This window comes from Tupaia chinensis, unplaced genomic scaffold (assembly GCF_000334495.1).
Source record: "Tupaia chinensis unplaced genomic scaffold, TupChi_1.0 Scaffold000570_1, whole genome shotgun sequence".
In the NCBI taxonomy this organism is placed as follows: Eukaryota; Metazoa; Chordata; class Mammalia; order Scandentia; family Tupaiidae; genus Tupaia; species Tupaia belangeri.
The window spans coordinates 169809-193258 of NW_006160084.1; the positions used below are offsets into that span (position 1 = coordinate 169809).

Below are 23450 nucleotides of genomic sequence, written 5' to 3' on the forward strand. Positions count from 1 at the left end.
TTATTGAACTCATCAAAATTAATTTTTTTTTTAAAAAAGAGTGATTTAATTTTATTTATCATTATTATTATTTTAATTTTTACAGTGCAAATGCATTCACCAGAGAGAGAGGGCGGTAGAGAAAGTGAGAAAACAAGTTGTGGGGTCTGGGAGAGAGGAAGAGGGAGGGAAAGTGAGAAAGAAAGCCACTAGGTCCGGGCCTCAAACTGTGGTTGACCAGGTCCAGTACCTTAATCACCATGCCACCTGCTGGCCCCATTAATTGCTTTTATGAGTCATGGTAGATTATCTCGGCGTTGTGTATAGATTTAAACAGTGGGAATACAGTTTGTGATTATTCTGTTAAGTCATGGCTTCTAGATGGAAAACTGGCACACGTATTTGCTCACCCATACTCATACCAACAACCACACACTCACAATTGCATTTACATTTTCACTCTCATTCTCTCATGTGTACAAACTGCTACTTATTTTTATTCTGGGAAGTAATCTAGTTTTCTAGATTCTTATTTGAAAAGTAATCAGTTCTGTGATTGCATAACCCAAAATAAATGTGATTGCCTTGAGTTACACTGTAGTCAATTACTCCACCAGTTGTAGTAGGTCAGAACTGAAGTCGAGACTTAATTTGTCATCATTATTGCTCTGACAAGAAGTAGTCTTATCAGCTGTGTTATGGTGACAACAGAAAACTTAAAGCAACACGCTGGAGCATCTCTGCTAAAAACGAGTCTGAACCCTGAAGGCCACACACAGTATTTTCTGTGAAGTCCTTGGGTTGTGGCTATTAGTGCTGACACAGAGGGCTGGTTTGTTGAGAATTCATTGCCTTAAGCTAGGGGGATGACAGCACTGGTTGAGGATTATAACCTGTGGATGGCATAGGAATGCCATTATTGCCACTGAAGAGTCTCAGTTGTTTGGACATGTGATAATTTAAGTGGAGCTTGCTCTGATTTGGCACTTAATGTTTTCCAAGAATAAATTGGTGCCTACTTATAATTCAAAATGCAGTCACAGCGCTCATACTTTTTACTGTCAAAGGTCAGTGTTACGCTTCTGTAGTTGAAAGTAATGAATAACTCTTTTCCCCAAAAGAAATATTGATCTTAAGTGGATTAGGCTTCCAAAACCAATGTAGGAATGTTTCATAATCTGCAGAATATTTCATTGTAACTGATTACTACTAAGATGTGAGTTTTTGGAGGGACCAGCAGATGGCATAATGGCTACGTCGCTGGACTCCCACGTAGTCAACCACCATTCGAGTCCCGGACCTGGTGGCTTAAACTCACACTGGGCACGTGTGCGTGCATGCCCAAGGTCCTGAGAGGAAAATGGAGGAGAAGGGATTGCAGCATCGACATCCTCCCTGGGGGGCAGTGATTTCTCACTTCTGTCTCTCTGTCTCTCTCTGTCTTTCTGGTGAGTGCACACGCCCTAGCCAAAAACCTCTCAAAAAAAAAAAAAAAAAAAAGATGTGAGTTTTGGGGACCAGCAGATGACATAATGGTTACATTGCTGGACTGCCACATGGCCGACTGCTGTTTGAGTCCTGGGCCCAGTGTCATGAAACTCATGCAGGACTTGTGTGCATGCGTGCCCAAAATCCCAAGAGGAGAATAGCGGAGAAAAGATTGCAATGTGGCTATTCCATCTGGGGGTCATTTCTCATTCTCTGTCTCTCCATTTCTCTTTTCATTGAGTGCATGCAACCCATAGCAAAACTCTTCCTTAAGGGGGAAAAAAAAGATACGAGTGTTCAAAGAGCCATGAATTTATCTGACTTCATAGTAGTCTTTAGGCTTTTGGCTCTTTTTAGTTTTGTATTTCTTTTCTAACTCGTCCCCTCCAAAAGGCTGAGTGTTAATTTTTTTTTTTTTTTTGCTGTTAGTTTATGTTTAATTCAGACTCCTTTAAGGGTAGGAAATCCTGCTTTGCCCCCTTAAATATCGTTTTAGTGCTTAACCAAGGCCCTCACATGAGGAGTTACTCTCCGGTTGGTCATCTTGGGGCATATGAGCTCCCCCCTTTTTTTTTATGCCTGCCACTTTAGTAACTTTCTTTGCCTCCTCCTCGTCTCCTCCTCATTCCATTCTTTTGGGAAGCATGGGTAGAATCCTTCATGAAAGTGTCCTTCAGCTCTCGTTAGTCAGTTGAAAATAAAAAGAGAGCAACTTTTGTAATATATCTCTGGAAGTTTCATTCTCTTTGGAGGTGACACGTCTTACTGCTTAGCTACACAGTTTTGGACTAGTATCCAGATCATCTTCATCTCTGTACAGCATTCCTCAGTCTATTTCTGTTAGAAGGACTAAGTGTGATAAGGTAGGAAGGGAAACAAGAACCTAATTTTTTCTTCCAATTTTCCCTTCGAGCTCATTCTATAGGTTCATTTTCATTGCCCTTGGATGGAATATATATCATATATACGTATATTTTTCTATCACATCATATATACTCTATACCTTTTTCTAGGACTTTGTTCATTTGTTTAGATTTTTTTTTAGTTACCAAAGAGTGTGCACTTGCCAGAGAGCGAGAAAGCACCGCGGTAGGGCACGGTCACACCTCAACGCCTTCTCCATTGCTTCTCCTTCCATCGGGACTTTGGGCATGCACATCCATGCGCCTGGTGTATTTTTCAAGCCTCTAGGTCTGCGTTTTGAATATAGACAGCCAGACACCAGTCTTTTTACGCTATAATTGTAATTTTCAGGGCAAACTGGTTGTACTCTTTTAGGGCCCTTTTTTTTAAACAAACAAACAAACAAACAAACAAACAAACAAACCTTCCTCTTGGTTTAAGGTTACAGAAATCCCCCTGCCTCCTGTTACCCATTGGTGGTTTATAATAAACCCCACAACGCTGAACCAACTTTATCCAAAGAGGTTTTTTTTTTTTTTTTTTCTTTAACCTTTTTACTCTTAAGCTCCTAGAGGTCAGTATTGTGCCTGACTTACTTTTTTTTTTTTTCTTTTTTAATTACCAGAAGGGTAATTCTCTGCATTTGCCAGAGAGAAATGAGGGGGAGAAAGAAAATACCCCAATGGATGTGTTTATGCTGCAATCTTTTCCTTCCATTTCTCTGTCCATCAACTTAAAAACATTTTTTTAAGGTTTTTTCTATCCTCTCCTGGGTTGGGGCACTCACACACACGTGCCTGGAGTGACTTTCAAGCTATCAGCTTCAGGACTCAAACCATGATCAGTCATGTAGGAGTTCAGTGTCTTAACCATCATGCCCTCTGCTGGCCTGGGTGAATTAATTAACTAATTAAATTTGAAGGATTTTGCCATAGGGCATATGTGCTCCTCAGAATTGGAGGGAAAATGTGAAATCAACTCCCAGAAGAGATGGCCATGCCAAAATCCTTTCTCCTCCAGTCACCTCCCGGGATTTTGGGCAAACATGCACACCCACCTGATGTAATTTTCAAACCACCAGGTCTGAGACTTGAACTGTGGTCGACCATGTTGGAGTCCAGCACCTTACTCACTATGCCACCTGCTGGCCCTGTTACCGATGTTTTCTAAAGCCATACATTTAAACGATCTAACTACCCTCCTGGGTTGTCTGTACTGCTCATTCCAATGCTACAGAAATGAAGAAAATCAATCTTAAATAATATTACAGGAAATAATTAAATTGTACATAATTGTTTAGTAAATCAGCTGATTTTGAGCTCTTGCCCTCTAGTAAATATTACTATATAGCTCCAATTTTCCTCTTTTTTTTTTTTTTGGTTAAGATTTTTACTAAAGGGCACATGCACTCATTTTCCCTCTCTCTCTCTCACTCTTGCTCTGTCCCTCTCTGGTCAAATTTAAATAAATAAGTAAAGTTAAAATAATTCCTTTTTGTTTTTAAAGAATTATTTTATTTAACTTTATTTAGTTAGTTGTTTTTTTGGTTTTTTTTTTTAAGAGATTTTTACTATAGGGCATGTGTACTCGTCAGAAGGACAGAGAGAGACAGAAAAGTGAGAAATCGCCCTCCCAGGGGGGATAGCCACACTGCAGTCCCTTCACTTCCATTCATCTCTCGGGATCCTGGGCACACACGCACACATGCCCGGCGTGAGTTTAAGCCACCAGGTCCAGGACTCAAACCATAGTCAACTACATGGGAGTCCAGCAACATAACCATTACACCAACTGCTGGTCCCGTATTTAGTTAGTTAGTTTTTAATTTTGACCAGAGAGGGACAAAGCGAGAGAGAAAGAGAGAGAGAGAGGGAAAGTGAGAGAGCAAGCCACCAGGTCAGGTACTCAAACTGCGGTTGGCCTTGTGGGAGTCCAACACCCTTAACCACCATGCCATCTGCCGGCACCTAAAATAAAATAGTAATTAAAAAAAAAAAAAAGTTGTACTGTAGAGGAGCTATCCCCTAACCTGAAAACCACAAAGTGAAATTGTAGGGGTTTTTCATTGTTGTCATTAGTCCATATTAATTTTTGTGAATTCTCAATTCTGGACATTTTAAATAATTGTTAAGTCTTTTAATTTTTACTTTTGAAAGATAGTATATGAGACTATTTTGACATTTATTCAACAAATATTTGTTGAACACCTGCATTGTCAAGGTGATGAGTGTGGTCCTAGAGATGTAAGAGTCCCAGTGGGGAAGGGAGACAACTGCCAGGTTTTTATGAAAATTCCATTTGTAGTTAAGTAGCTCAACAGAGAAATAGAAGAGTGAAAGTATAGCCAGGGAAACCAACCTTCATTTAAGTCATTTCAGACAGGGAACCTGCTACAATTACCTGCCTGATTTGACTTCTTGTTCTCAGCTCCTATCATTTTCCTAGCACTCTCAACTACTTGTTAATTGGTTGATGAGTTCATCTACTAATTGAGTCACCCAACAGATATTTTGATTGAATAAATACTCAAAAGGTATTCTGTGCAAAGCACTCTGTAAATATAAAGAGCAGTGGAAAGGTGAGTTAGCAGAGCATTTAGGGAGCCTCTGCACCAGCAGGGGAGCTTCGGTTGTCCATCAATAGCATAAAGTAGCAGAAGGCAATTAACTATTATAGAAGAAATATAGATAAGTAGTTCAAAAAGGGAGGGATTCATTTCAGTAGGGGTCACGGAAGGTGCACAGAGGGTGTGAGATATGAATTGAGACTCGAAGGATGACTAATTTGGACATAGGAGGATGGAGGGAAATGTTCTAAACATTGTGAGTGAACAACAATGGATGTTCATGGAATAGCATCTTCTGTGAAAATCGGTTTGTTGGAACCAAATGATAGAAAGTCAGCTTTAAAACGCAATTCTCTGCTGCCCACCTAGGAGATGGTAATTCTTTGTGTTTTCTTTCTCATATTCTAAATTGTTCTGGAACTTTTTATTTCTTACTCAATCTCCCGTGGCAATGAATGTTTCTAAGAATGGAACAATCACAGTATTTTCATGAAATTTAAATAGCATGGAGTTAAAGTCAAATACTGAGGTAGTGTTTGTACTTGTTTTTGCTGACCTTTACCTACTAACTAAGCCAGGAAAGCAGAGTTTCTGAGGACCACAAGAGTTACTCCTGGAGAGAGAAACTGTAGCTGAACGTTTGAAAGGGGAACTGTGACTGAGCCTGTCCTGAGCCTCTTTCTTTCTGGAGTCTCCTTCCACGAGACAAAGCAAATTCCTTTTATTCTTGCCTCTTCTTTAGAGCATAAGTCTGAGTTCCCAATCTCTTAAATTGGCATACTCTTCCTTTTCATTCAAGGGACACTTCAGCAGCTCATGGAAAAATGGAATTAAAGTATGAGTCTGTCTTGCTGCCCCCCCCCCCAAAATGGAAATCTTTGTGTAGTTTTTCCATGAACTTTTCAAAGACACCTCATCATATTATTTATCCTCAGAATATTTGTGGGTTTACTCATATACCCCCATGTAAACAGATATTGTTTGTGATTATAAACATTAAAGGGGAGAAAATAAAATTCCAATCATCTCCCCAGAAGCCCCTTTGTCTCTCATAATCCTGTTAATCACTATTAAATACTGTTTATTGCTAGACATGTCCAGATTGCTTTTGTGATAATATCTGAGTTACATTTACATATAAAATTCTTTGTTTTCTTACAGTGCACTGTAGAGGGCAGCATTTCCTATGTGGTTTATGAATGGGGTACAGTCTGAGAAAAGCATCATTAGGGGATTTCATCATTGTATAAGCACAGAGGTATACTTACACATACCTAGATGGTAGCCTGCTGCACACCTAGGTGATGTGGTGTGGCCTATTATAATCTATGGGACTGTTATTGTAGGTGTGATCTGTTGCTGAGTGAACTATGGGTGCAGGGTGCATGACCATAATTAATTGCCTTTTAATTATTGTAGATAATTGACAGCTTATGGCTATTCTGCTACCAAAAAAAAAAAAGGAAAGAAAAAGAAAACCTTAAAATATTTTTAAGAATTACTGTTATTTGAAAATTGGAGTTACAGGGACCAGGAGGTGGCATGGTAGTTGAGATGCTGGATCCCACATGACTGATTCCACAGTTCAAGTCCTGGACCTGGAGGCTTGAAAAACAAGCCCCGTGTGTGTGTGTGTGTGTGTGTGTGTGTGTGTGTGTGCGTGCGCGCGCATGTGTCCAAAATCCTCAGAGGAAAATGGAGGAGAAAGCATCATGGTGTGATGGTGTGACTACCCCTCTGGGGGTAATTTCTCACTTTTCCTCTCTGTCTCTCTCTAGTGAGTTCATGTACCCTTTGGCAGAAATTAAAAAAAAAGAGGAGGAGTAAAATTGGAGTTGTATAGTAATATTTACTGGTGGGTGAGAGCTCAAAATCAGCTGATCTCTTAAATATTTACGTATAATTGAAATGTTTTCTGTAATATTTATTTAAGATTGGTTTTGTTAATTTCTGTAGCTTTTGAGTAAACATGATAAACAACCCAGGAGAGTAGTTGGATGGCGTAAATGTATAGCTTTCAAAAATATCTGTAATTAGTACCTGCTGTGGTTCAGAAATGATTTGTGCCCCCAAGGTTCATGTGCTGGAAGCCTAGTCTCCAGTGTCATGTGTTAAGAGGAGATAGGGCCCAGTATGGGGTGTTGGGACCATGGAGGCACTGCCTTCATCAATACATTATTACTCTTGTGGGAGGGAGTGAATTCCATCTCTTTAGTTTCTATGAGAGTGTGAGTTGTTAAAAAATGGCAGTGACGTAATGGCTGTGTGACTGGACTCCCATGTAATTGATTGCAATTTGAGTCCCGAACCCAGTGGCTTAAACTCACGCCGGGTATGTATGTGTGCGTGCCCAAGATCCTGAGAGGAGAATGGAGGAGAAGTGATTGTGGTGTGGCCATCCCCCCGGGGGTTGATTTCTTGCTTTCTGTCTCTCTGTCTCTCTCTGTCTTTCTGGCAAGCACACGTGCCCTATAGCAAAAATCTTTCCCCCAAATACATAAATAAATAAAATTAAAGAAAAAAAACAAGTTAGCAGACATTTATTCAACGAACATGGATCAAATCCCTTGTCTGCAAGGCATTATAACAGAATCAATGAATAGTTACAAGGATATACATGATTTGGTTTTAGCTCTTGAGGAGTTTATTGTGTTACAAGAGTGAAAGGACAAAAGATAAAATACAAAATAAATATGATATATTAGTTGAAGAAGAGAATTCCTTTAAAAAAAATCTTAATGATCACCTGCAGGCCAAATCTATCCTGAATGGCCTTTGTGTTAACTTTTTTTTTTTTTTTTACATTTTTAAATGATTGGGAAGAAAAAAAAGTCAAGAAAAATACTGTTCTGTTGCACATGAAAATGATAGGAAATTCAAAGTTTAATATCCACAAATAAAGATTTATTGGAACATAGTCATGCTTATTCACTTACACATAATCTGTGGGTGCTTCTTTGACATAATGGCCTAGTTGAGTAGTTGCAACAGAGATTTTATGACCTGCAAAGTCAAAATAGTTATTTTCTAGCTTTTTACAGAAAAAAATGTACTGCCCCTGCCTTAGGTCTGTCCCAAGGGCTCCGGGAAGCCCTTGCTTTGGAGCAGCCTTCCATTGGATAGTGGCCCGCATTGAAACACCATCCCAGCTGTTTTCTCTGTCCTCCCACATGATGAGTTGAGCTGGTAGAGCTGCTTTACATCACAGTCCCCTCTACGTTAGGAGAAGCACGCTGAAATTTCTCTTTGCCCAAGTACGGAAGGGAATGAGGATGGCAGGGTTAACACAGAGAGTAATGAAGCTTGTGTGAACTGGAGGTACACAGAATATCGGTCGCTTACTGTCACCATGTGAATGTGGAATATGGCCATTTTGGGAAAGTATTTTTTTAGAGAGAATTTTTGCTATACGGTGTGTGCACTCTCTAGAGAGACAGAAAGACAGAATGAGAACTTATCACCTTACCCAGAGGAATGGCCATGCCGCAATCCCTTTTCCTCCATTCTCCTCTTAGGATTTTGGGCATGCACACATGTGTTTAATGTGAGTTTTAAGCTGCTGAGTCCGGGACTCGAACTGCAGTCAGGCATATGGAAGTTCAGTAATAAAACTGCGACACCATCTGTTAGTCCCTTGGAAGACTTTTAAAAGAAGTAAAAAATACTGATCTTTAATATAAAAAAAGTTTAAGTTTTATCGATGAAGTAAAAGATTTTAAGTAACGCTACAAGAGCCATAGAGGGCCTCAGAGCCGAGGTGAAGGAAGAAGGTAGGACATGTCCCACATTCTATAACGTAGTCAACACCTGAAAGCCTTAAGAACAAGCAAACAAAAACGGAGCCCTTCTTTAACCGATTTTGTCTTGTTACTCTTGTCAATCAGCCTGGGTATGGTGGAAGAGATGGAGCGTAGGATTCGAGAACCTCCAGTACCACGCCTCACTCTGTCCCTGAGAGGGTGCGTAGAGGCAAGGAGGAGGTTGATGAGATGCAGATAGCACAGACCTGATGAGTGAGGCGTGGTGGTCAGTACCTCTTTTCAGAGGTGTGTAGGAGTAGGCTAAAGAGTCTGTAGTGGCTTGCTAAAGAGAGTGGGTGGATATTTTTTTAAATTACTAGAGAGCATGTGAGCTTACTTGTTGAAGAGAGGGAGATAGAAAGCACCCCTCTGTAGGGCATGGTCACGTTGCAGTCCTTTTTACCATTTTCCATCCCATCAGGATTTTGGAGAAGTAGACATACAATTCTGGCATGTTTTTCAAGCCCCTGGGGCTGGAGTTTGAGCTGTGATTGGTCATGTGGGATCTAGCTCCCTTAACTGCTCTGCTATGAAGCTGGCCCAGATTGGATCTGCGAAAATGAAAACTGTAGAATCACTGAAGAATTTGGTGTTGGGGATAATCGTGGACTCATGAAATTAAGATGACTCTGGCAGTAGCACATCAGATAGTCATCAAAGGAGGTTAGAGGTACAGAAATGAGGGGGAGCCTCTTACTGTTCCCTGGACCCTAAGTAACCTAGGGACCAGCAGCATGGTCTGAGCTGGAGCATTAGCAGTGGTGTTGAGGAGGCAGAATTTGTGAGCAGAGGCTTAACAGTTAGTGTGGGGGGATAGGTAAAGGGAGTCTCGGGAGCCTTGATGCCACATGGCCTGTTGTTCTCCTTTCGTATATAAAGTACTTACATGGTCATGGTTTTATTTAATTTCCAGTTTCTTTTTAAAAATTTTTTTTGCCATTTTTTTTGCTATAGAGCACATGTTCTCACCAGAGAAACAGAGAGAGACAGAAAACAGGAAATCTATGTCCCCATGAGGGATGACCACAGTGCACTCTCTTCTCTTCTCAGGATTTTGGGCACACACATACACACGCTCCAAGTGTGAGTTGCAAACCACTGGGTCTGGAGTTTGAAATGTAGTTGGCCATGTGGGAGTCCAGTGCCTTCACCACTAGGCCACCTGCTAGCCCATTTCCAGAGTTCTTAACATCCACTTCAGGCCCAGCACAGGTGGCGCCAGCTGTAGCATACTGGACTACAGTGCTAGAAGCTAAATGGACTACTGAGCATTGGGAGGCCTGGGTTGACCTGAAAACACTCCGGGCATGCACATGGGTACCCCAGATCCTAATGAGCTGAGGAAAGGGGGATTGTGGCATGATGATACCTTGTCAAGGCTGCTTCTCTCTCTTTCTCTTGTGTGTGTGCTTTCTATCATTAAAAGAGAGGGAGGGAGGGATGGAGGGAGGGAGAGTGTGAGTGAGTTTCCCCCCCACTCTCGTGGGAGCAGATTCAGTTAAGTATTACACAGTAAAGAAATGACACCAGAGGGGCCAGAGGGTGGCATGGTGGTTGGGGCGCTGGATCCCCATATGGCCAACCACAGTTCGAGTCTCTGACCCTGGTGACTTGCTTTCTCATTTTTTCTCTCTCTATCTGGTGAGTGCACATGCCTTCTAGCAAAATTTTAAAATGATAATAAAATACAGTTAAATAAGTAATTCTTTAAAAAATGAAAAGAAATAAGCAGAACTAGTTTGTATAAGTAGGCCACAGTGAAATAGTTATAATTGTTATAATTTTTACTTTGTGGAGAAGTTAGCTAAGAATGCTATATGTTTATTTTTGTGTAGATATTTAATTATCTTTACTTGTTTTAGAATTGGGGACCAGAGTTCTTTTTTTTTTTTCTTTTAGGAGAGATTTTTGCTATAGAGTGCATGTGCTCACCAGAGAGACAGAAAGCAAGAAATCACCCCCTAGGGGGGATTGCCACTCCACAGTCTCTTCTCCTTTGTTCTCCTCTCAGGATTTTGGGCACATGCACACACACCCAGCTTAAGTTTTAAGCCAACAGGTCTGGGACTCAAACCACAGTTGACTACGTGGAAGTCTAGTGACTTAACCATTACGCCATCTGCTGGTTCCTATCTTGCAACTTTTATTTTTTTTTTTTTAAGAGATTTTTGCTATAGGGCACTTGTGCTTGTTGGAGAGTCAGAGAGACAGAAAGTGAGGAATCACCCTCCAGGGTAGATGGCCATGCTGCAATGGCCACACTGCAATCCCTTCTTCACTCCTCTTGGGATTTGGAGCACACATGCACAGATGCCCGGCGTGAATTTTAAGCTCCCGAGTCCAGGACTTGAACCATGGTCAACTACCTGGGAGTCCAGTGGTGTAACCATTACGCCATCTGTTGGTCCCATCATGCAGCTTTTTATTATTAAACTTGCATGTAGATACAGATACTCAGTCATTTTCACTAAATTGTATTTATTATCCTTTTTTTCTTTTCCTTTTATTTTGGAGAAGTTTTCGCTATAGGGTGCGCACGCAAGACACACAGAGAGAAAGCGAGAAATCACCCCCCAGGGGGATGGCCATGCCGCAATCCCTTCTCCTCCATTCTCCTCTCAGGATCTTGGGCGGACACGCACCCAGCGTGAGTTTTAAGCCACTGGGTCCAGGATGCAAACCGCAGTCAATTACATGGGAGTCCAGCGACATAGCCATTACGCTAACTGCTGGTCCCCCTTTTTTTCTTTTTAATCCACACTTAAATTGCAACTGTTTCAGGAGCTTTTTTCTGTCCACTTTCACCTCTTAACCTTTCTACTTTACTACTTTCTGTATAGATAAAAAAAAAAAAAAGTTTTTTTACAAATATAATGCGTTCACTTGAAAATGAGACCCAAGTCTAACCACACAGGGTAGATGGCCATGCTGCAATGGCCACACTGCAATCCCTTCTTCACTCCTCTTGGGATTTGGAGCACACATGCACAGATGCCCGGCGTGAATTTTAAGCTCCCGAGTCCAGGACTTGAACCATGGTCAACTACCTGGGAGTCCAGTGGTGTAACCATTACGCCATCTGTTGGTCCCATCATGCAGCTTTTTATTATTAAACTTGCATGTAGATACAGATACTCAGTCATTTTCACTAAATTGTATTTATTATCCTTTTTTTCTTTTCCTTTTATTTTGGAGAAGTTTTCGCTATAGGGTGCGCACGCAAGACACACAGAGAGAAAGCGAGAAATCACCCCCCAGGGGGATGGCCATGCCGCAATCCCTTCTCCTCCATTCTCCTCTCAGGATCTTGGGCGGACACGCACCCAGCGTGAGTTTTAAGCCACTGGGTCCAGGATGCAAACCGCAGTCAATTACATGGGAGTCCAGCGACATAGCCATTACGCTAACTGCTGGTCCCCCTTTTTTTCTTTTTAATCCACACTTAAATTGCAACTGTTTCAGGAGCTTTTTTCTGTCCACTTTCACCTCTTAACCTTTCTACTTTACTACTTTCTGTATAGATAAAAAAAAAAAAAAGTTTTTTTTCAAAAGTTCTGCCTTGAACTTGAATGCTGTCTAAAGAAGTTGAAATTAGTCATGGTACTATTACGTAATTTTGATGACATCTGGCTATGTTTTTCTAAATTGAAACAACCACTGCTTTCATAAGTGACTTAAGGAAGAGGATAGAGTTAATGTCAAGGTTGTCGTTCCAAATCAGCAAATCTTGCAAGAACTGTTAGAGCAGAAAAGGCAAAAAGCTGCATGAGGTTAAATTCATTATTTTAACTTTTGATGGTATAGTGAAGGAAGAAACTTGGTAGAACTGTATTCTTTTCTTGTCATGGGATAGATAGAATAAGGGAAGGAGAAAATCAAATTGTATACTCCACATTTGTCACGATGCCAATAACTTAAAGTATGTCTGTAGACCACAGAAGTGTTTGAAAGCACATGTTAACTGACCAGTTTGGCCTGGTGTGTTTCAAGGTAGGTTCTAGACTGTAAATTAACTACCAGCCTTTATTGAACTGTATCACATAATTTGCTGAACTTTGTTCTAGGCCAGGAAAGAAAGATGACAAGTTAAATTCTGTCCTAACAAAGAGTTCAACACACATGGTGATAAATACTGACACTATTTATTGCATAGTGGTGGAGAGTCAGATATACTTACTTTCAAATCCTGACTGCTGCTTTCTAGCTGTGGTCTTGGCCAACTTCTTGACATCCTTGAGTCAGTTTCCTCACTTATGATACAAGGAAGAAAGTACCTACCTCATTGGATGAAATGATGCAATATATGTAAAATACCTCCTGCAGAGCAAGTAAGTAGCTACTAATTACTTGACTAATTACTCGACTTAGTTATTTTGCTTGTGTAACAAAATACCACCAACTAGATAATTTGTAAGGAGCAGAAATGTGTTGGCTCATAGTTCTCATGGCTAGCAGGTCCAAGATCAAGACGCCACATCTAGTGAAGGCCTTCTTGCTGCATCTTGGCACAGGGGAACATATCACCTAGCAAAAGAGCAAGAGAATGGTCTTGCAGCCCCAAGCCCCTTTTTAACCCTACTAATCCATCTGTGACAGTGGGGCTGTCATGAGCTAAAAACCTCCCATTGAGACCTACCTCCCAACACTATTGCATTGGGGATTAAGTTTCTGACACGTGAATCTGGCAGTGGGCAGTGGGCAGGTCACATTCCAACCTTAGCACAAGTAGAATGGTGGTATGCCGGGCCAATTTCCTCCCCAAGAGGGAATTCTAAAGCAGTTTGAGGAGGAGTTGGAACTCTGTTTCCAAACTGTTTGAGATTTGGATAATAAATAAGGGATTGAATTGAAGATTGTGCATTCCAGGGAACATCTACAAAGTATATATTTATTTCATGGTAATTTTGTTTGCAACTATATCTATAATATATGTAATTGTAATACCAAAGAATACTTTTTTTTTTTAAGAGAGATTTTTTTTTGCCATAGGGCATGTGCACTCACATGCAGAGAGAAAGAGAAACTACCTCCTGGGGGAATGGCCACACTGCAATTCCTTCTCCATTCTCCTCTTGGAATTTTGGTCACTGTACACTTGTACCTGGTGTGAATTTCAAGCCATTGAGTCCAGGCACTTGAACTGCAATCGGCCGTGGGGTTCTAAGATCCCAACCACTACACCATCTGCTGGCCCCACAAAGAATACTTCTTAAATTGACATGGCACTGTGAAATTTTTTTTTTTTTCCAGAATAGTAACCCTTTGCTTCAAACAAGTGTTTATTACTACAGCTCAGAAATGTAATAGCTTAAATGGTATCTGAGGAATTTGAGGATAAAAAGAAATCACATAGACTGAGCAGCTTTCTTAATGCTAAATTGAATGTATATATTTGTATTCGTTGTTAAGGACTTTATTCTACTTCCTAACAGGACCTGGTATTGAAACAAATTACTGCATCTTTTTTCTCTTAATTTTGATGAACTTGCCACAGTTTTTCTGCCTTATCCCTTTTTTGGTGAAATGGTGTAATAAAATTAATGTTAAAATAATTGATAAGATATCTGTTATAATAATATGATCTCATCAAAATTCAGAACTCTAACCAAGTTGGGACTAGCAGTTAGTGTAATGGCTGTGTGGCTGGACTCCCACGTAGTCGACTGCGGTTCGCATCCCGGACCCGGTGGCTTAAACTCATGCCAGGCACATGTGCTTGTGTGCCCAAAATCCCGAAAGGAGAATGTAGGAGAAGGGATTGCGGTGTGGCCATCCCCCATAGAGGGTGATTTCTCGCTTTCTATCTCTCTGTCTCTCTCTGTCTGTCTGGCGAGCGCATGCGCTCTATAGCAAAAAACAAAACAAAACAAAACAAAACCTCTCAAAAAAAAAAATCTAACCAAGTTATTTATTTATTTATTTTGGAGATTTTTTTTTTTTTTTTTTTTTGTTATAGGGCATGTGCGCTCGTCAGACAGAGAGATGTGCACTCGCCAGAAAGACAGAGACAGACAGAGAGACAGAAAGTGAGAAATCACTCCCCAGGGGTGGATGGCCACGCCACTATCCCCTCTCCTCCATACTCCTCTTGGGATCCTGGGCACACATGCACATGCGCCTGGCATGAGTTTAAGCCACAAGGACTGGGACTTGAACCATGTTCGACTACATGGGAGTCCAGCGACATAGCCATTACGCTGTCTGCTGGCCCCCAAGTTATGTATTCTAAGATGATAATAATGTTGCCTTTTATTGAGATGCTTTTGCAGATAAAGACCATCAGTGCTTTCGTTCAGGTATTTTGAGTAACTCTGTTTTGTTTGTTTTGTTTTGTTTTTGTCTTCTGTAGCTCAAATTTTGAAGAGCAAAATTGGTTACCCAGAAAACCATAGCTATATCACAGCTATGAGGTACTAATAATTGAAATGAAATTCAGCTCTTATTGTATGAAGTTAACAAGTTATATTATTTTTCCTATGCTGGCTTTTAGCCAACAGAAGCACCCACTGCTGGGTCATATCTCAGAGATGGGAGACATTTCTTAAGTGCCCTCAGCCATTAAGTGGTCTGTCAGATTATTGCAAACCTGGTGGGCTAATAGGAGAATTTCAGGTAGCCAGTAGTTTCTAATTTAGAACAACTCAGTTCTGTCTTTAAGACATGTTAACCGGAAATGCCACATCTCTCCAGACAGGAAAGCACATTGTTTTCAGTTTACCTTTCCTTTAAAGGAAAACTGGAGAAACTTCCTTTAGAAGAAAGCAGAGAATGTGTTAAATCCAGTTTATTGCCTGCCTAATTGTTATTGTCATCCATATTTGCTTTATGTTAGTGCAGTCTTCTGTGTTGTCATTAAATAGTCATTTCCCCGAAGTGAAATACTTACGGCACTCGTCATTTACAGTACCAGGGTACTGGTCTTACACTGCCTTCTGGGAAAGGAAAAAAAGAAGATTTTGTTTTCAGAGCCATTCTTCCTTTGGTGGGGGGATCGCTTGTCACATCAAACTAGGCTTATCCTGGAGAATCGCTGCTGTTTGGGGAATTTCACATCCTGGAAAGAGCTGTTAAGGCTTTCCTGTAGTGAAAAGTTACTGTGGTTACTATACGAGGTACCTTCTTTTTTTTGTGCTTTGGACCAGGCAATGAACTGCCTGAAAATGGTCACTTTCCTGCAGTACTTTTGAGTAGAAATCATTCTCTTGGACTTAGGCCTCAGCAGTTTTGTATGCCTATAGGATATGTGACAAGCCCACAACTGTGTAAAACCAGCTTTTTGACTCAACCTGTGTGGCACAGCAGGAACTCAGCGTCCTGCAAAGCCTGAGACCAGAGGGCTGACTCTGGGTTACCCTGAAAAATGCCTGTGCTTGGGGGATCCTGAAGAGCTGGAAGGTTGGGAGGGAGGGTGCTGTTAAAAGACTATGTGGAGGATGCTTTACTTTCTCTGTCTCTCAGGCATATGCTCTTCTTTCAGCCAAAACTGACAGCAGCAGAAAAAAACAGGTTTTAAAGAGAGCATATAACTTTCCCTTTGAAAACTGTCTTGCTTTAGATTTTTAAAATTTACCTGATCTAAATATTGCTTCTTTGTTGTTTAAAAATACAGTTTTAAGGGCCAGGAGGTGGTGTGGTGGTTGGGGCACTGGACCCCCACATGGCTGAGCACAATTTAAGTCCCAGACCTGAGGGGCTTACTTTCTTACTTTCTCTTTCTCTCTTTCTCTCTTCCTCTCTCTCTCTCCTAGCACATTTAAAAATAGTAATAAATAAAGTAAAATAAATTATTATTTTTACAAAAGCCTGGGACTGGCAGATGGCACAATAGTTACGGCGTTGGACTCTCACATAGTCGACCATAGTTCAAGTTGTGGAGACAGAGGCTAAAATTCACACCAGGTGTGTGTGTGCCTAAAATCCCTAGAGGAGAATAGAGGAGAAAGGATTGTGGCATGGCCATTCCTGTTGAGGGGTGATTTCTCGCTTTCTGTCTCTGTCTCTTTCTCTCCAGTGAGCCCATGTACTCTATAGCAAAAAAATCTCTCAAAAAAAAAGTCTGAAATCATAGTTTTAGGGGTCAGTAGGTGGCATGGTGGTTAATGTGCTGGGCTGTCACTTGACTGACCTCAGTTTGAGTCTTGGACCATGGTGGCTTGCTTTCTCACTTTCTCTCTGTCTGTCTCTGGTGAGCACACGTGCCCTGTAGCAAACTTTAATAATAATAAGTAATAGATCATTTAAAAAGTATAGTTTTAAATGTGAATTAAAATTTGTAACATACATTTGTCAATATTTTAGGAGTTGGCTATGCAGTTGAGCATGTCTACTTTTTTGTTAAATAATAAATGTTTCTTATGGACAATTTTGAAAATAGAGGAAGGTGCAGAGAAGAATAAATAGCTGTTCTCCGACATTAGAACAATGGCAGGCTTGTGATGGGCTCACACGTATTTGTTAATGAATGTAGTGACAGACACCCTATTGACTTTGTGTGTATGTGTATTTATGTAGTTAGGATTTTTTCTCATGTGTATATGTGTATATATTTTTTATTTTTTAAAAGAAAATAGGTATTAGAACATGCAAATACAGTGTTATTAAATTAATTTTTTTACTTTTTTTTAATGATAGCTGGGAAATTTTAATTTGCCTGTGGTCCTTAGCAAGAGGGCACCTTCACTTTTGTCATGTCTGCTTAATGAAGCTATATGATTTCATAGGTAATGACAGCTAGGGATCCTCATTAAATACAAGGGCCCTCAAGAAGGTCATAGAAAGGGCATATTGTGAAAAAAAGCAAGCATTAATTTGGAATATTTTGCACTACAATAAACTTAAACTTTAATCCTGTGTATGTGACTTTAATGCCATACCCTTCTAACCCTGCTTCATAAAAATCTTGGGAGTAGGATTTTCGGTGACTCCTGCCCACACCTCTAGTGTAAGTAAGCCTTCTCACTCATTCCTGTTTGTATTTGTCTCCTTGTTTTAATTTGACTTCTACCAAATGTCCCTGTCTACTCTCCCTATCTTCCATGTAAACCATCTGCTTCAGCCCAATGGTTTTCTCCAAATCTTTCATTTTCTAACCTGGTTATCACTAGGTATGTGATCTTGAGAGTCAGTATTCTAGGGCAGAGAAACTTATTGAAGCTCTAAGTGAACAGTTTTTCTGGTGAAGACCTATGATTGATAAACTTCTACATTTTTAAAATGACTAGTTATTATAAAACTAACTTAACTCCTTTCCTTTGTCTGTCCCACCCCTCCACAAGATAGACAGAGAAGGAAATCAATTGTTGTATGCCTGCCCTATTATATCTGTGGCATTTAAAACTGTTCAGAATTCTTACAGGTTATTTCTCCCTTAAATCTTTGGATAATGTGACTAACTTGGTTTCATCATGTCTGCAAAATTTGACTATATTTCCTCCATCTTTTACCAAATTCCACCTTCAATATTACCTACCGTGTAATTACAATAGGCCTGTGGTTAAGGGTTTCACACTAATTATTTGACATAGTTAACCTGTGCCACTTTGTTCAGTCATAACTCTGACCTTGACTTGACCAAATGAACCTGAGATCTTGCAGTTTTAGGCCTTCTAAGTATTTTTATTTCTATTATTGACAAAACTAGCAGCAGAGCTTTTATTGGCATTTTCACCATTTGCATATGAAAAAAAAACATGTAAACATCTTTTTAAAAGGTGAAACTTCTGTTTCAAGGACTTGTTACCTGCTTAGCTCTTGAATACTAAAAATGTGGAGATATACAGTGAGCGGGCCAAGAACACAAAGGTAGCATGACACAGTGGTTCCTCTCTGGTGCTAGTAATATGAAGAGATCAGAATTTAAATCCTGCTCCCAGAGTTCTTATGGCACTGCATCTTACTGTCCTGGTGACTCGAATTCTCCTGTGTGGTGAGCAGGTGAGGTTATGGAGAGAGGGTCGGTCTGTTGAGTTACCTTTTCACTTCTTTCCTTTAAGGGTTTAGGAAAGGACCCTGAATTCTAGAGAAGCCAGCCCAGGGTTTCCTGAAGGGATGAAGACTTGAGTTAGACCTTGACAGCAGGCTAGGTTGTGGAGAACAAAAGGTGAACTAGTTGAGCAGAGACATGGAAGCAAGTCCATAGGGAGCTTTGAAAGCACATGGAGGCATGAAACTCATCAAAAGCGCTGCATTAAAAGGGAGGGAGTCTGGAATTTTAAAGATGGGGAAGAAGGTTCTTAAAATGTAGGTGTAAAATGAGAGTCTTGAGTGAGGGTAGGTGCTCAGGCATAGGTGGAAAAGGGGCAGATACAGGGAGCATTTCCAAGGAAAAATCTCCAGGATCCAATGAAAGAAATAGCAAAGGCTTCATCTGGGGGCTTACTGAGTCATTCATGTGTTCATTCATTTCTTGAAACACTTAAATACCTGCTTCTGCACGGTCCTGTTTAGGTATTGGGGATAAACCACTGCATAAAACAGAAGTCCCTGTTCCAAAACTTTCTTTCTAGTTAATTATGTTAAAAATCTATAGTGTTTGGGGGATCAGCAGTTAGCGTAATGGCTGTCGCTGGACTCCCACGTAGTCGACCGCGGTTCGCATCCGGACCCGGTGGCTTAAAACTCACGCTGGGCGTGTGTGCGTACGTGCCCAAGATCCTGGGAGGAGAACGGAAGAGAAGGGATTGTGGCGTGACCATCCCCCCTGGGGGGGTGATTTCTCGTTTTCTGTCTCTATGTCTCTCTCTGTCTGTCTGGCGAGCGCACGCGCCCTATAGCAAAAAAAAAAAAAAAAAAAAAAACCCCCAAAAAAAAAAAAAAAAAAAAAAAAACCTCTCAAACAAACAAACAAACAAACAAAAAAAGATTATTCATAGTTCTTAAGGAAAGAAATAAAGGGTTTTTGACCTCAGAAGACTGATGTGTTTTCATTTACTAGTGGAATATTTAAAAAAGAAATTATTAAAACTCTGAGCTGTTTTAAATGAATTACCTCTCCGTATCTGAATTTCTCACTTAAAAAAGTTATACGTTTGTTCTTAAGGATGATTTGATATTTTTATTTATGGATTTATCGTTTCAATTGTCTTCAGGTAAAGCTGCAGTTTTAAAGTGTCTCCTGGATATTCACAAAATTTTTCAGGAAAATGACCCAGCTTACATTCTAAATGATCTCTACATCTCAGACTACTGTGTGTGGATTCAGAAAGCCAAGTAAGTTTTTAATCATTGATGACATTCTTTTTAAAATAATTACTTATTTAATTTTATTTATTATTATTATTTTTTAATTTGACGAGAGAGTGAGTGATCGAGAAGAAAGCCAGCCAGCAGGTCCAGGACTCAAACCACAGTTGGCCATGTGGGAGTCCAGCACCAAAACCACCAGTGACTTTTTAAATGTTCACTTCTCTAAAATACCTGCTTACCCAGGAAGAAGAAAGCGAAATAACCCGGAGAGTAAGTTTTAATGAGAGATAAATGGACATAACTCCCAAATAGTTAAGAGATAAATGGATTAACAGTAAGAGCTTGGTGAATTTGTTCAGAGAGGAAGATACAGATGGTAAAAATTGATAGAGCATGGAGTGGAAAATTGGTATTGAAACAGACAGCTGTGAGTATTCATTGTTTACTATTGACTATATGACCATAGTGAAATCTTAAGACTGGAGAGCTGAACTTGTATTTATAGTTTACTTACAGTGAGGGGTGTGTGTATCGCATGTGCACGCATGCTTGTGTTTTTGTTTGGGTATTACAGGATGCAAACCTAGTCAAATCTAATCCAAATGACAGCTGTGCATTCATTGGGTAACCACTGGCTTACCAAGTCTGTATTTCAAAATACGAGAAATAGAACAGCCCAGTCACCTGATTCTTGATAGCACATGTATTGAAGAATCTGAACATTCATCAGTGGTCTTCAACCCTTGGGATGTAAAATTTTCTAAAGGTGTTTATCATTGTCTCAGTCAAGGGCACATAAGTAAGTTAACTATTTAAAAATTGTTTATGATTTTTATCAGACATGGCAAAATTACCCGTTTTAGTAGAAGAGGTTATTAATTGAGAACATATAAAGCACTATTGATTGGAATGGTTCCTAGATGCCATAGAAAGTGATGGTACAGTGTCTTTTGTGACTTAGAAGAAAAATAATCATGACATTTTTACTACTACCGTGATTGGTAGGTGAATGCATTAGTATAGAATTTTAATGGCTGGTTGGAATGAGCCATTATACAGAATTTACTTTTGATTTCTGTTCCTGTGGAAGCAATTTTATTGCAGAGTGAAATATGAAAAAAAAATTGAGGCTGTACCTGTTCTATAGAAAATGCTTAGGGATTGCTCAAGATAATGCCTAATAACATACAGCAGGTGGTGTCAGCATTTGGGTTGGAAATCTAGATTTCACCAAATGGAAAATTGAATCTTTAACCCCTGAGGTCATAATGGCATATCATCACTTCATTTAATCCTTCTACTAATTGAGCTTATCAGATACCCTGCTGCCATTTCCTGTTGTTACTTTCATTTTTATAATAAAATTAAATTGAAATAGTCTATCTATGTGAGTTTTTCTTTTCTTTTTTTTTTTTTTTTCCTTAAAGAGTAAGGATTTTGTAAACACATAATGAGCATTGATGTTTGTACCAGGATCCTTTTTCCATGAGTGCTTGTTTTTCTATTTGTGACATTCCTTATTAACTATAGAGAAGATTGGATTTCATTAAAGTACAAGGACGCAGGCCCTAAAGTTGATTTAGGGATTAACAGAATTTTTTCCTCTTTAAAATTTTTTTCCTCTTGGTTTTAAGTTGTGGGAAATGAAGCAAAATGCTTAGGCTCTTAGAAATTATTGTGATAATAATAATTTGTTTGAAAGGGAAAATACATTGGGAGAGTAAGATAGGAGAGAAAAAGAGCAAAAACTCTTCAAATTACTTTCTACAAGCTTCCCCCCCAACTTTACCAGTTTGACCATAACTTTACTTTTTGTAAACAGTCTGTTTCCCTTTTGCGTGTGAGTTTTAACTTTAGCCCAGCTATTTTTTTTTTGCCCTTTATTTAACTTTTATTAAAATTTCTAATTTCATCCCTCAGTTTACAATGATTGAACTTTCTAGTATCATCCTTTTTTTTTTTTTTAAAGAGGTTTTTGCCTTAGGGCTCGTGCGCTTGCAGGCAAGAGAGAGACAGTGAGAGGGAGAGTGAACAATCACTGCCCAGGGAAGATGGCCACACCACAATCCCTTCTTATCCATTCTCCTCCTGGGATCTTGGGCGTGCATGCACACACATGTCCTGCATGATTTTTAAGCCACTTGGTCCGGCACTCAAACCCTTCAGCCGTGTGAAAGCTCAGCAACGTAACTGCTACGTTATCTGCTGGCCCTCTAGTATCATCTTTACTGCGAACTTTCTTGGCTCTAATTATATTGCAGTGTGTGTCTGTGATTTGTATAACTAATTTTTTTTTCTCACCTTTTACTTTCTGGTTTATTTCTTTTCCATATAGTTTTATCTGTGAAATCTAGCACCTTATTTTTATTTTAAAAATAGTTATGTGTTTTCCTTAGTCTGTTGATGTTTTTATTATAATAATAAAAACTGTAAACTTTTATTCGAAATACCAGAAGAGTACTAAATTCTGACTAGCACAAAGACCAGCATTCCATTTTTACAGCCAGACATTTACTTTGGCAAAAACTTACTGGAACAGAGGTAGTAAAGTCATTCTTACGTTGACTTAATGAAGTTAGAGCAACAGTTATCATAAGTTTTGCCTTCCTACTAGGTAGTTATTTTTCCTTATGCTATCTGTGTGGCAGAGGGCATATTTGCAAATCTTCAAAAACCAAAGCTCCTAGATTCTTTTTCCAAGTTAGACTCTGCAGATTTTTTTCTGAAGAATAACGCTCCTTGCTAGACTCCTTGTCATCTTTCCCTTTGAGCCTCAGTGGGCGTTTTGATGGTGCTGCCCACTACAGCAGATGTTCCTGGGTGGCAGCATGAGGACGGGATTTGCTTGAGATCATGTCTTATAAAAGATAGGTTTGAGTAAGTGCTAGGATTTTACGTTTTTCCAGATGTACTACCTACATAACCAGTTGTCTTCACTAACGGGATGTGGAAGAAAAAAAAAGAAAAAGAAAAAAGCCTTCCTTTCGGAGAGCTTTTCCTAGAGGAAAAGGAAGTCACGATCCTTTGTCTTCCTCATTTCCCACAGCTCTTGATTGAGAGCTCAGTGTGCGCATCTCATGTCTGCCTCCTATTGTGAGAATCTAGGTACAAATCTCTCCTACTCTAAAGCTTATTTTGTTTTAATTGTGTGCCTTTACTATTGAGTAAGAGTCTCCTGTTAGTCTGGAGTCACAATGTTTTACTAGTAGGGCCAGATAAAAAGTCCTCATTTCTCCGGCCTGTATGCTAGAAACTGTCAGTATTCTGGACACAGAATCAGTTGGTTATATAAGAAAAACCCTCTCAGACTTTATTAGGAGACTATGTTGTCTTCGGGGACCCTGGTGCTAGGAGTGCAGCTGGGCCCCAGGATCTCAGTTTATGAGGAGATGAGGCAGTCAGCCTGTCCTCTGGCACATGGTCTATTACGTTGCTTCCTTCTGTTAATCACCACACTCTTCCCTCTGGATGAACCTGAAGGAGGAGGTCTACTCCAAATCTGAATTTATGTGTCCTTACTCTCAGCAGGA

General features: G+C 39.9%; 1 protein-coding gene across 3 annotated transcripts in view; it reads left to right on the forward strand.

Moving 5' to 3' along the window:
- The window catches only part of SHQ1 (SHQ1, H/ACA ribonucleoprotein assembly factor), a 127343-nt gene that overhangs the window by 55492 nt on the left and 48401 nt on the right, over window positions 1-23450 (forward strand). For all 3 annotated transcript variants that reach the window (XM_006158047.3, XM_027775540.1, XM_006158048.3), the window contains exon 10: window positions 19824-19944. In XM_006158047.3, coding sequence (XP_006158109.1) covers window positions 19824-19944 — 121 coding nt within the window. The remainder of the gene's footprint in view (window positions 1-19823; window positions 19945-23450) is intronic.